General features: G+C 38.4%; 1 protein-coding gene across 1 annotated transcript in view; it reads left to right on the top strand.

Moving 5' to 3' along the window:
• The first annotated feature begins 3,079 nt into the window (after positions 1-3,079).
• The window catches only part of acsl3a (acyl-CoA synthetase long chain family member 3a), a 30,472-nt gene continuing 19,559 nt past the window's right edge, over positions 3,080-13,992 (top strand). Inside the window, exons 1-3 of the mRNA XM_054621879.1 lie at positions 3,080-3,152; positions 9,138-9,682; positions 11,484-11,661. Coding sequence (XP_054477854.1) covers positions 9,308-9,682; positions 11,484-11,661 — 553 coding nt within the window. The 5' untranslated portion in view covers positions 3,080-3,152; positions 9,138-9,307. The remainder of the gene's footprint in view (positions 3,153-9,137; positions 9,683-11,483; positions 11,662-13,992) is intronic.

Here is a 13,992-nt window from a genome sequence, read left to right as displayed (position 1 = left end):
TACTTCTACTGCACTACATCTCGGAGGGAAATATTGGCCTTTTTACCCTGTTTGACAGCTTTAGTTACGAATCTCCAGATGTGTAAATGTTTTATGTTAGTCATAAACTGAAGGATGAAATGTTCCTTATGAGTTGAGAAAATGATCCTACTTCTTAACCTAATAAACCATTTAAAAAACCCTCTTGGATCAGCTGGAAAATGCATCTTGACACTGCAGAAAACACATATACTTGTAGAATATGATGGATTGCTGATGATTAAACTAGACATCAGTATATACAGGAGTTTAAAAACATCGACATTAAATGAAACATTATACTGAACAATGAATACTTTTAATTTTCATACTTTAAGGTACATTTTACCGGTAATACTTATTGCTTAAGTAAGGTTTTTTCCCACATTTCCCACCACTGCATACAGGATTTATAATGAATAAATGTTGATTATATTGTGCTCTCATCAGAATCAAGCTGCGTTCAAATATCATTTTGTGAGCCTGAGGAGAGAAATCTCAGAGGAATGTTTCTGGTGAAGGTCAGAATGGAAATCAAAAATACATTGCTTTTTTCCAACACGTCTAAAAGTTGCCTAGAGACCACGTTTTCAAGGATTTTAGACAAGAAAGCCGACAAATAAAAAATAGGTAACAGGGGCTGAATGCAGTTGAAATAATGATGCAGACATTGTCAAGGGTATTAACAATAACAACTATGAGAACAGATTGTTGCACAGCATGTAATAGATTACATCTTCATGTGAGAACTGGCAGATGGCAGGATTATCAAGATTCCTTTAATTAAAAAATATTAATATATTAATATTCATTAAACATGTTCTGTCATGTTTAGAGGATATATATATATCCTTTTAATTTGGTGCTTAATGGTAAGACAACTGATGACTTCCTCTTCATGAAATGATGAATTATCTATATTCTCTGACTAGTGATCAGATGACAGAGTGGTTTTCCAGCAATAAGTCTGTCGGTCATCTGCTTGTCTTTCTGTCTCCGTGATATGTCACACTGCCACCGCATGACACCGCAGAGTGAGTCATCACACTGCCAGGGGCACACTTTCATATCTCCATGTATTCTTAGGTTCATAACAATACAGAAGTCAACATGAAGATAGTACAAAAAAAAGGTAAATATTCAAAATGCATGAATCAAAGAACTGACAATTCCTCATTCATCTGTTCCTCCATGTGCAATATAAATAACCTGTGCAATATTAACAACCATTCAGTCAGAAAATATCATATTTTAGTTTTTGCTCTTTTCCCATTTTTTTTAACTTATTTATCATACCTTTACTTTTATGTAATATACTAGTGTTGATCTCATTTTTCTACTTATGTCTTTTGTTTGTATGTTTGCACTGTCCACTCTGCTGCTGAAATCCTGCAAATGTACCCGCTGTGGGACTATATGATTATCTTATCTTATATTGGAGAATAAAGACGATATATTTTACATCATAAAAAGTGTATTTGCTCTGCTTCAGATCAACATTATCATCAGTATTGTATGCAGAAGGTAGCACTTACAGCCCTGTATGTCTGTATTAAAGTAGGTCACGTCAGCATACGTACATATGAGGATGACCCTGTTTACTTTTCATGTGTATGTATGTGTGTGTGTGTTTTGGGCTCGTGGAGTGGGGGGGCTTTTATGAATTACACTGTTTGTGTCAAAGTGACAATTCTCAGTAGGACATTGTGTCCAGCTGAGATACTATACGCAGAGTTTTGTTTTCTAGTTCTGCATGATCGGGGGTAGTAGTTGTAGTGGGGTATTCTGTAAAGTTGAACCCCAGCCCCACCCTCATATATTGGTTTAAATTAAGATAAGATAAGATAAAATAAGATAATAGTCCCACAGCGGGGACATTTGCAGGATCACAGCAGCAGAGAGGATAGTGCAAACAAGATCAACAAGTACTATAAATAAGTAAATAAGTTCAATTCAATTCAGTTTATTTTGTATAGCCCAGAATCACAAATTACAAATTTGCCTCAGAGGGCTTTACAATCTGTGCACATGTGACATCCTCTGTCCTTCCCTCACATTCACAGGAAAAACTCCCCTAAAAACCCCTTTAACAGGGAGAAAAAAGGAAGAAACCTCTGGGAGAACGACAGAGGAGGGATCCTTCTCCCAGGATGGACAGAATGCAATAGATGTCATGTGTACAGAATGAACAGCATAACAGAGATACAACACATTCAATGTATATGACATAAATGATTCATATATTATTATATTCCTTTATTGATCCCCATGGGGGAAATTCAAGTGTTGCAGCAGCTCAACTACACAGACACAGACAATAAATACACATACTATACAACTACACAGACAATAAATACACATACTATACAACTACACAGACAATAAATACACATACTATACAACTACACAGACAATAAATACACATACTATACAACTACACAGACAATAAATACACATACTATACAACTACACAGACAATAAATACACATACTATACAACTACACAGACAATAAATACACATACTATACAACTACACAGACAATAAATAAATACTACACATACTATACAACTACACAGACAATAAATACACATACTATACAACTACACAGACAATAAATACACATACTATACAACTACACAGACAATAAATACACATACTATATACAATACAACTAACTACACACTATACACAGACAATAAATACACATACTATACAACTACATATATTAAGACTACTTATAATAACAGCAATAGCACACTGATTGAAGTCTATAATCACACTGTTGCTGCAACCATGACTCAGTTAACATGTATATCACCAAGAATGATAATATAAATAATAATAATAATAATATTTGTGAGCATCACTCACTGAGTCTGTGCGCATGAACCCCATGCTGTCACCCACGAGCCCTCCCACGAGCCCTCCTATTCCCAATGCTGGCCCGGCCCCTAGCACGCGCCACCTCAACCAGTCCAATCACAAGGCAGGGAATTCCGTCCGTGCGTCTGTCCTCCACCACCACCACCACCACCACCTCCTCCTCCATCTCCTCCTCCACCAGACCAGCATCACGACGCACGACTTGGATGAGAGCCGGTGGAGGTGTGGAGTCGTCTCTGCAGGTGATCTGGTGAGTTTCTTTATTTCTCTATATTTTGTCTTTAAGGTGCATGTTTGAGATGCGCGTCTTTCTATTACATTACATTACATTACATTACAGTCATTTAGCAGACGCTTTTATCCAAAGCGACTTACAGGAAGTGTATTCAACATAGGTATTCAAGAGAACTACTAGTCACCAGAAGTCATAAGTGCATCTCCTTTCTTAAACAAGCATCTTAAAGCATAAACCAGAGCAAAAGTATAGTGCAGAGGCAAATTACTACGAAAACAATAATTGCAACAGACTAATACGAATATAATAAGTGCTACAAACTACTACGAATAGGATAAGTGCAGTAAACGAATACTAATTCAATAAGTGCAACAACTAATATGAATACAATAAGGGTAGTGCTTCTTCTATCCAGATGTGCGGGTTGCTTCTGCAAGTTGCCCCAAAAAAAGAAATAAAGAAAAGGCAGTAAAAACCTTTATTCTAAATATTAAAACATTAAACTGCCTATGTGTTATTTATTCATCACTATGTTTAAAATAGGTGTTGTACTAGTTTACATTTTATTTCCTTCTGCTTTATGTGCTTTTCTTTTTTTTTTTTCATTTCATTTTTAGTCATTTCCTCGTTTGACCGTTTTGCCACAAATGAAGATGAAATGAATCATTAACAGCACTCAAAAACTATGCAACAGTGTTTGAAACCTCTTGTTTTGAAAGTCTAAACCGGAAGTGGCTTGGGTGACCCTGGTTAGAGCTCCTGGATGTTGCAGCCTGAACATCTGTGGCTCATTGTTGACACCACCATTATAATGACATTTAAATCCATAATATGTTGTGTTTCTTTTGTTCTTTTGTTGATTAATAAGTATTTTATTAGCTCATATACTCATTGCAATGAGCATATTTGCTGTTTCAAACATCAGCACACTTTTTTATTTATTTTGCTAGACATATATACAATTATCAAATGCACATAAATAGGACACATTCTATAACATATATTGTTATCAAAGGCCAGAACTTTTTTTACCACAGTCGTCACTAACTTTTAAAACCTCATTCTGCTGCTTTTCCCTCTTCTATAAAGATATGTTAATGCACTGAAATGAACTAGACGGTTACCAAATGATACAGTTCCATTCGAGAGCTTTCGTAAACTTCAGACTGAGGCACTATTGTCTCCCAAAGGAACGGTCTGATTCGATTAGTAAATGCACAGACAAACATTCGTCGTCCTTGGAAACCATATTTTCTCGGAGTTCTGCAGTATTGTGGGGTTAAAAGAAAAAGTTTTCTTGGTTTTTATGTACTCGATAAAGAAACTTTCATAAAACAGATGCAAATACTTTTTTTTATTGATTTAGCAGTTAATAATATTCTTCATTCATATATCAAATATCAAACCGACTATGTAGCTCAAAGTTTTGCACATTTAAAAAATAAATAAAAAATTAAAAACGTACTTTTACAGAGCATGCTTTATGCACTTAAACTTGTAGTGCAATCAAAGAATTTCAACAGATGAATGAAGACTGGAAAAAATTAAAATTACGAATAATTAAACAGATAATACAAATGTATAGTATATATATAAAAGTGTTTAAATACATAGAAGATAATTTGAAAGACAGATGTGGGACTCTGTAAAGCACATATAAAGTTCTGTTGAAAAAGAAAGGCTTGGTGAAATAGATAGTTTTTTAAATGATGCTTGAAAATGTCAACAAATGTCATCTGCTTCTCTAATATTTTTGGGATCAGCTGTTCCACAGTTTGGGAGCATAAGTGGAAAAAAAACTACATCTTCAATTTTCCTTTTTGCTGGGTTTGAGGAGCAGTGGAATATCTAAGGGTTCTTGGAGGAACATGTTGTATAAATACAGTAGAGAAAGGAATATGTTGTCATGTCTGCCAGTAGTTTATGTCACCGTGTGCACACGAGAGAGGAGAGAAAGCTGCCGTCTGATCCACATAATCCAACCGATTGTGTTTTCGCTCTCAGCAAAATCAAACTCCAAAAACTCCTCGGTTGCTTTTTGCAATCTCTTGATTATGTCCCTATTTGAAATTTGGCAAACAGCTTTCATTCAATGTGTGCAAATCTGTACCGCACCTCCACACGCCCACACACATACACACACCAACAAGCATCTCTTTCACACCCACACACACACACACACACACACACAGTCTGACCCTCGAGCCTGAGTCGTGTGTCGCTGCAGTCGTTTCACCACAATGGTTATGTTGAACTTTTCTGCAAGGCTGCAGAGGCCGGCCTGCTTAGCTGAGTGGGCCGAAAGCCGCGATGACGTCGGTGCACAAAAGAGCCCATTCACACAATCTCTTGGAGGAAGCACATGCACAAACACACACACACACACACACACACACACGTACATGCCAGCTCACCCCACCACTACACAGACCATGTCACAATATTACCCAATTAGTCCTGCTTATTGCATAAAGCCACCTACAAATAACGAAACCACATTTCTTTGCTTTTAAAAGTTAGAGATTAGAATCGAGCTGCTGTGCAAAGTTTTTAAATCAGCTGATAAATCAGCCTTCAAAATAAAACAAAAGGAAGACATTACATGCGATTATTAAGGCATGTTAAACAGGTAAATCGGTGTGTTTACAGTTGAATCTTTGATCTTTATTAATGCATTTAGCTCTTACTATTCCTACATGTTGCCACCTCCGCCCTTCTATGACTGCTTCACCTTATCTGTCTGTGTAATCTGACTAGTGGGACCTGGTACGGTGCACAATAGCAACCGCCGCTGTTATGTCATGTAGCGCTGAAATGATTAGTCGATTGTTTAACAGAAATTTAATCAACGTTTAGTGGTCCCGGCAGCTTCTCAAATGTGAGTGTTCTCAGTGTTAAAATCATTGCAATTTCAATATCATACTTAATATCAATGCTTCAGATTTGTTACTGAGAGTTAGAAGGGTGTGGAGTTTAAAGTTCAGACATAAGTGTTTAACATTCAGGGAAGGGTCAAACAAAAGAGAGTGCATAATGGGAAATCGAGATTCAAGTGTTTCCAGAGTTTGACCCTTATCAGGGTGATTTTATTTTTTACCTACGCTGCTTTGGTTTCTACCAGTTTTCTTAAATATCTCTCCAAGTGCAATACTAAATTGGAGGAATACACCTTAAACATCTCAGAGCCTTCAGATTCAGTCCAGACTAACCACTAAAAAAAAAACAAGTAATTGAGCAGTTCAATTAAAATGCTGGGTTCATTTAAAGGAGCAGTATTTATCATTCTGAACCTTAATATAGCAGCAAACAACTATAATCTATGTAAAGATATAGTGGAGTAAAGTCTAGCTGAGCTGAGAAGGAAGTCTCTCTCCCTATCTGGGTTATAATCAGAGCTTCTCCTGGCTTTGTTTACATAGCCATGCCAACCGTGCATGCTGTTGGTACATGTTAGTGCTATGCGGATGGCAGCCTTGAGAGCTGAAAAGTGAAGCTAATGCTGAAATGTCTTAAAACTTGCATTCTCTCTACTGGCCAGCAGGGGGCGACTCCTCTGGTTGTATAGAAGTCTATGATGTAAACATGAGTTTATGGTCTCAATCTCTAGTTTCAAGTCTTCTTCAATACAGCATGATGTTCATTTAGTAAATGATGCTCCATTTAGAGTCAAACAGACCATAAAGCAGGGGATGCTTTAGGGCATATCCAGTGTCAATACTGACAGCACATTGGCAAAAGAGTAGCTCCCACCCTCCGGTTCCCCATCATGTAAACACTGTTGGCTCTGTCAGCACTTTCGCCGTTGTTTGTACTGTTAGCACTGTTAGCACGATCTCGCACCTTTAAAGCTGTTATTGCAGCCTTTTTTTTTACAGAAGACGTCAAACTTCAGCTCATTGTCAAACAGCAGAAGAAGAATTTGAAGTCTAGCAGCACCATGCATCTGTTGATGCTCTGCCTTTTTCCTCTATAGTCATTTAGACTGCTCTATCACCTCTATTTTATTCACCTTGACCTTCTGCAAAAAACAAAAGAAAACTGAGTTGAAAGAGGGTAAAACCAACAGGCAAACAGTGGATGATAGTGAGCGATGGGGTAAAGCATATCGGTGCAGTTTTGGGAAGCCGTAGCGTCCTGTGATGAAGCAAAGGCTTCCAGGCCGTGAAACCCGACACCGAGCAGAACAACAGCCCTGCAGAGTCCACGTCCCACAGGGAACAGATGGTAGTCCTGGAGAGCCCCGCTGGTAAAAACCCTCGATTTATTTATGAGTCTCTGAGGGACACTTGAGGGGTGAGTGTTTTTGGGAAACGAGTAGTGAACGTCAGTGGACTGTTTAGTGAGGGGAAGGATGTGGTGCGATCAGCCTCTCCCTCGTATGAATTCTGTATTATTACTTCTGCTGGAATAGACTGAGTGTGAGTGTGTGTGTGTGTGTGTGTGTGTGTGTGTGTGTGTGTGTGTGTGTGTGTGTGTGTGTGTGTGTGTGTGTGTGTGCACCATTTTGACACTTCTTTTTAGCTGCACATTGACAGTTGATGGACTGAGTAGAAATGTCAATAAGCATTAGGGTTATTTCTCACACTGGTGGCCTCAAATGGGAGTTTGAAGCCATGTAGACTGTATCAAGCCCTATTGGATCATTTTTAGCACTATAGAAAATGTAAGGCATTATTATTATTATTTTTATTATTATTATTATTTTTATTATAATTATTATTATAATTATTGGACAAATTATTAATATAAGTATTCATTTTCTTTTTTATTATTATTATTATTATTATTGTTTATATTATCATTACTATCATGATTGTGATTATGATTATCATATGTACTATTATTATTATTGTTGTTCTTATTAATATTATTATTATTATTTTAATACTGATTCATATTATCATTATTATTGTTGTTGTTATTATACAAATTATTAATATTAGTAATAATATTGTTTTTTATTAGTATAAATGTTGTTTTTATGATCATTATTATCATATCATATTATAACTATTATTATTAATATTATTGTTGTTGTTGTTTTTATTATAATAATGATAAGTATTAGTTTTATTATGTATAATTATTATGATTATTATTATTAAGTCTACATATAGAGAACTAATGCTAACAGGAAGCCCTTCAGCTCATGGTGACGAGATAACCTGAACGCTGATCTCAGTTCAGAACTCTGGACAGCTCCCAGACTATCATCTCCATCACCTGTCTAGTAGTTAATAATGAGGGTGTGTCCTAAGATGCAGACTTTTCATAATCAAAACGACGAAAAAACAAACTCATACAGTGAAGCTGAGGAGATGTGTGTCAGTTTACACTCTCTCTAAATCTGACATCATGGAGTTTAATGGGAGCAGAGCAGCCAGTGGATCTGCTACTTGGCAGTTCACACACTAAACAGCTTGTTCTTTCCTGCTACTTATTTGTTCCTCTCTCGGCCGTCTCCTCCACGTCTGGAGGCCTCTATCCCGTCACTCACATTTGCTCATTCAGAAACCTCTTATACACCTTCTCACACCCAGTGTGTTAGAGTTTTCCACCTCATTTCCTCACTTCTGCTCCTCTGTATTCTTCTCTTTTTGTTTGTGTTTTATTCGACACTTTCCCTGCTGCTTTCTTTCTTTCTCTTTGTTTTTTATTTTTCTCTTTGATTCTAGCAGTGCGTGACACTGACAGTCGTCCACGCTGTGTTCTCGGTGAGTGAGTGCCTTGGATCAATATGCAGGAGGAAGGAGAAGGAACATTCGAAACAAAGAGCCGGTGTTTTTTGTTTTTTTTACACGGTTTGCCAGTGACACAATTTCCCTTCTGCTTTTCTGCGAGTGCTAGAGTGCATGTGACTCGTGGTTTAGTTTCCCTTTCGGAATGAGTTGAGATTCTTGTACTTTGGGGGTCATTATGAGCACAGGCATGCTCTTATTTTGAAACTAGTTAAAAGAATTTAATGCTCTAATTCCAGATTAATGTCATTTTATTTTCCAGAAGTGTGGACCTGTTGGAATCTTATTAAGTCAAGCTCTCTAGAAGAAAGCAAGAAGGAGGACAAGAGGACAGAATCCAAGAAGGACTGACTGAAACAGTAGGAACTTTTTTTTCTCACCACTCGTCCTCCCTCCTCGCTGCTCCCCCTCGTCTTCACAGCGTCACAGAGGATGAAGCAGAAGGAGGACCTGAACCCCGTGCTGCTGCTCCTCTTCCGCCTCACAGTGTGGATCTACACCTCCATCACCTTCCTGCCCTCCTTCGTCCTCAGCCGGCTCTCCGGACACGACAAGGCCTGCTACGGCTCAGAGGAGGAGCGGGCCAAGAGGGCCAAGGCCTGCTCGATGGCGGGACACCCCGAGGGCCCCTACCGAGCGGTGAGCGCCGCCAAGAGGCTGGCGACGTCGCTGCACCCTGGGGTGGACACCCTGGATAAGATGTTCGAGTACGCGGCCTTGAGGTTCCCTCACAGGGACTGTCTGGGGACGAGGGAGGTGATCAGTGAGGAGGACGAGCGCCAGGGCAACGGGAAGGTGTTCAAGAAGGTAAAGAGTGATGCAACATGGTAACAGAAAGCAGTAAGGGAGAAAAACGGGGCATTAAACGCAACGCTAAAGGAAAAGTTCCACTTTAAACTTATTAGATTTTGATTGGAGTAAAATGAATAAACTGATACCACTTTCATAAATATATACATTCAATAGAAGCTTGAGTCCGTTAGCCTAGCTTAGCATAAACACTGGAAACAGGTAACTTTATTTTTAGCATACAGACATGAGAGCATTATCGAACTCTTAATGTTACTCTGCAAGAAATCAAATAAGCGACATAAAATTAAGTCTGTATTGTACTTTTATATATATATAGAATAAAAACATGAATGAATCTAGTGCCAAATGGTGTCATATTTGTAATAAAAGGTGTAAAGAAAGTCATGTGAGAAGTGTCTCTGTGTTTGGCTGAATTATGGCAGAGCCTTCAGGCCCATGAGTAAAAAAAAAAAGTAAAGAATGCTTTGATTAAATGAACTTTGTTTCATTCACTTGATTATTTTAATCATACATTTCATTCTTACCAATACTACCTCGCAAATACAGTGAATTAGGGAAACCAAATGACCACGTAAACAGGCCCTACCATGTGACTCCATCCAATGAAAGTGGTGTCTCTCAGCTCTGTGGCACAGAGGAAGAGATCTATCAGATTTAGTTTTTTTCAGTTGTAGTTTTGTTTTTCATGGGATTTGTTGAAAAAAAAAATAGAAAATGACCAGACTTATCCTTTCAAAGTCTGTTTGTGGTATCTAACTGTAGTATAAAAACATTTAAGAACCCAGAACAGTATAAGAGATTGCATAAGACAGGGCTGGAGAGTGGTGTCAAGACTTTTGATTCTCAAAGGATTGAAAAGTAAGAACGAGTAGTAAATAATAAACTATGCGAGTGCAAGTGAAGCCGTTAGATAATTCTTATATATCAGTGTTCAAATGTTTTTCTATGATAGAAAAACCTCTTGTAGCATTGGAAACAAAGTTGGAATTAAACCTTGACGGCTTAAATTCCATCAATTTTACTGAATGTGGAATGAAAAAAAGGAAACAGGAAAGAGAGATTTTTTCAAGAATATAATCCAGAATTTGTTCCAAAAAGGAGTGAAATTCTAACGTCGACAGTTGTGGCTAGAAGCATGTTTTCCCAGCCTGTCATCTCATCTATAGAATACAAAGTACCTTCAGCATTCAGGGTAAACTTTGCCCGGCGGACTTCTTTGTGTTATCTGTGTGTTTTGTAGTTTGCACAGCCAACTTTGAGCGTACGTCCGATTTACCCCGTTAATCCCACCGCCCTGATCCTTCTAATCCCGTTAAAACCCACTGTTGAAACATTTAATGCTGCAAGAACACGTCTTAGCTGTTTAGCTCCTGGCTATTGTTCCTCATAACAAGTGGAAACCAGTACTGTATGGTCATCATTACAGGGTGTGTTTGTGTGCACTATTGTCTATTAACCACTAGGAGCCAGTATAACCTCACTGGTGTGAGTTTGTGGAATCTTACTGTCATCAGTGTTTACAGTGTTGAAGAGTAGATCCAGAATCCTGTGTGTTTATCTTCTTCTCATGCAGAGAATGAAACTAAAAGAGGACTTTTTAATATGAAACAGGACAAACATGTAACTGTGGGATATAATATCTGTGGTTAGAGGAGAATACAGGATACTGGGCTTTTAATTTGTTTAGATTTTGTATCCTTCCTTCCGTTTATCTGCTGTACCTTTTTTATTTCCCCTTTTGCTAAAAAACTATGACAGCTCTTCTCTTCTCATCCTCCCACATTCCCTCCTGCAGGTGGTTCTGGGTGAGTACTGCTGGCTCTCCTATAAGGAAATCCTCACTGCGGCGTCCCAGCTGGGCAGCGGTTTGGCGTCACTGGGTCAACGGCCCAAACACAACGTGGCCATCTTCTGCGAGACTCGGGCCGAGTGGATCGTCACGGCACAGGCGTGCTTCATGTACAACTTCCCACGTAAGTCCATATCATTTAGAAGAATACAACAAATCATTATGACAACTGGAAGCGCACAAAAATGAGCAGAAAACAACAACAATCAAAGTAATACATGAAAAACAAGATGCTGTTTGTGTGTTGTCATTTTGTTTTTCAAGCATATTAGATTATGAAATTCGTTACAGAATAATCTGTCCAAAGACTAATGAAATTATAGTAGCAGCTCTGGTTTATATGCTAAAAATATGAACTCGTGCTCCTCATTTGGTTTCAGATATTTGCCATTTCGTTCAGCAATGTTTTACGATCAGTTTTGGTTTCACTGGACTGGAACTTTAAAGCCTTCTCTGTGTTCACTGTTCTCTTCAGTTTGCTCTTTCACACTGAGCATCTCAAATGTTTCTGAATTAGTCTGATCAATAGCCTTTTTCTTTAGCGTGTGTGTGTTCACACTGCCCAGCTGAGACAAAAGAAGGTCAATGTCTTCTGTGCTGTTACATAAGAGTCCCACTTCCTTCTTTCCTTTTTTTTTTTTCTCCATCTGTTTAATTTTCTTGTGATTGAGACACTCTCAAAAGTGGTGCATTTTTATTTTATACAAGCACATCACACCACTTACCGGTTGTACTCTTAACAAAAAGAAACTGGTACTTTGCTTTGTCATATAACGAATAATCAGAAGTGAAAGTAAAATTCTGCAGTTTTCAGCCCCAAATAGTTTTTGGCTTCTCCAGTGAATGAGTCCAGATGACTCATTTAACATTAGCACAAGGCTGATTGTTACAGGGCACAAAATAAGAACTTAAAATGAAGACAAAATAAAGAGAAAAGTTTATTTTTGCACTTTAAACCTACAGAGGGCAGTGCAGCAGCAGCTTTCTGCTCAAAGGAATGCCTCGCTGATTTAACTCCTTAATATGTTGAGCATCCACAACAACATTTAAGCTCATTAAATCATTTCAGTTGTCCTGAAAAGACCCTTCATTTCCTCTGTGTGCTTCACTTTATGCTTCATTAAACTGGCTGTGCTCTTAAGCATACGCTTCATGCAACAAACCAGTACAGCATCTTTACAAAAGCATCTTTCTCTCCTGCAAACACTGCAAACAGTGGGACAGTGGAAGGCCACGGCGCAGTGAATGACACACACAGCGTGGGGGAGGCAGAGGGGAGTTAAGGGGTTGGAGAGAGCGATGGAGGGGGGAGAGAGAAGTGAGGGGAGCTGGCGTCAGAAGAGGGGTGAGAGAGTCTACGTGAGCATCTGATGTTGACAGAGGCATCAAGGAGTCAGCCAAAGGCCCCCAGTGAACTTAAACACTTGCTGTGTGTGTGTGTGTGTGTGTGTGTGTGTGTGTGTGTGTGTGTGTGTGTGTGTGTGTGTGTGTGTGTGTGTGTGTGTGTGTGTGTGTGTTGTATTTACTGTTTATTGGCTCTTTGTCAGAAGGCAAACACGCTCATCATTTGTAAGTTCTATGCACTTGTCATATATGCGAGTTAAACAAACGCGATATATGCAGGCTGTTCTCATACAGCGTTCGGAGCTACGTCTTCCGAAAAACAGCACTGTAATTCGTAGATATCCCAAAAAATCATACTCATAAACCAGGAAGTTTTAAGATCGCATATATCCATAATGTCAAACAAAAATCAGTTATTCATCCAGGAGTCCGCTGTTTGTGCCGCATGTGAAACAAGAAGTATACTGATTTATTTGTAACGTAACTTCAAAACTTCAGTAAAGTCACTTCCATTTTTTTAACCTAAGTAGCTTTGTTGCCTATACCTAACCTAGTACTTCACGATCTTTGCCGAAACCTAATTAAGTATTTCACAATATTTTCACTAAACACTAAACACTAAGTAGTTTTGTTGAAAAAACTTACCAATATTTCATGATCTTTTCCTAAACCCAACCTTTTCCTAAACCTCACTAAGTTGTTTCCTGTGAAGATGGAAGTTTATTTTGAAAAGACTCTATGCATGTAACGTGCAGAAATTGGCATGTGTTGCTGGATTTTTGTAGGAAAAACGAGATATCGTACAAACTGTTGTATGAGGCTAAGAGCTTCAACAAGCAGATATTACGCAGCATTCATACTCCTCATGAACCTCATAACTCTTTTTACGTGTTAATGACCCTCTCAAGACCTCGCTAGTTCACCAAAGGATGCATAGTGACCAAGTTCAAATATTCCATCCAGTGCTACTGAGCGAAGCCAAGACATTAGTAAAGTCTTCTGAATTCAAATGACCTGTAGCCCGTTTTGTGTGTGTGTGTCTCAAGCTGGAGCCTGATCGAGTGTTTAGATCTCACGGCTGGAGGTGTCACGGCCTTCATCCACACTCACT

The sequence above is a fragment of the Anoplopoma fimbria genome, chromosome 1 (assembly GCF_027596085.1).
Source record: "Anoplopoma fimbria isolate UVic2021 breed Golden Eagle Sablefish chromosome 1, Afim_UVic_2022, whole genome shotgun sequence".
Lineage (NCBI taxonomy): Eukaryota > Metazoa > Chordata > Actinopteri > Perciformes > Anoplopomatidae > Anoplopoma > Anoplopoma fimbria.
This window is presented reverse-complemented; position numbering and strand designations above follow the sequence as displayed.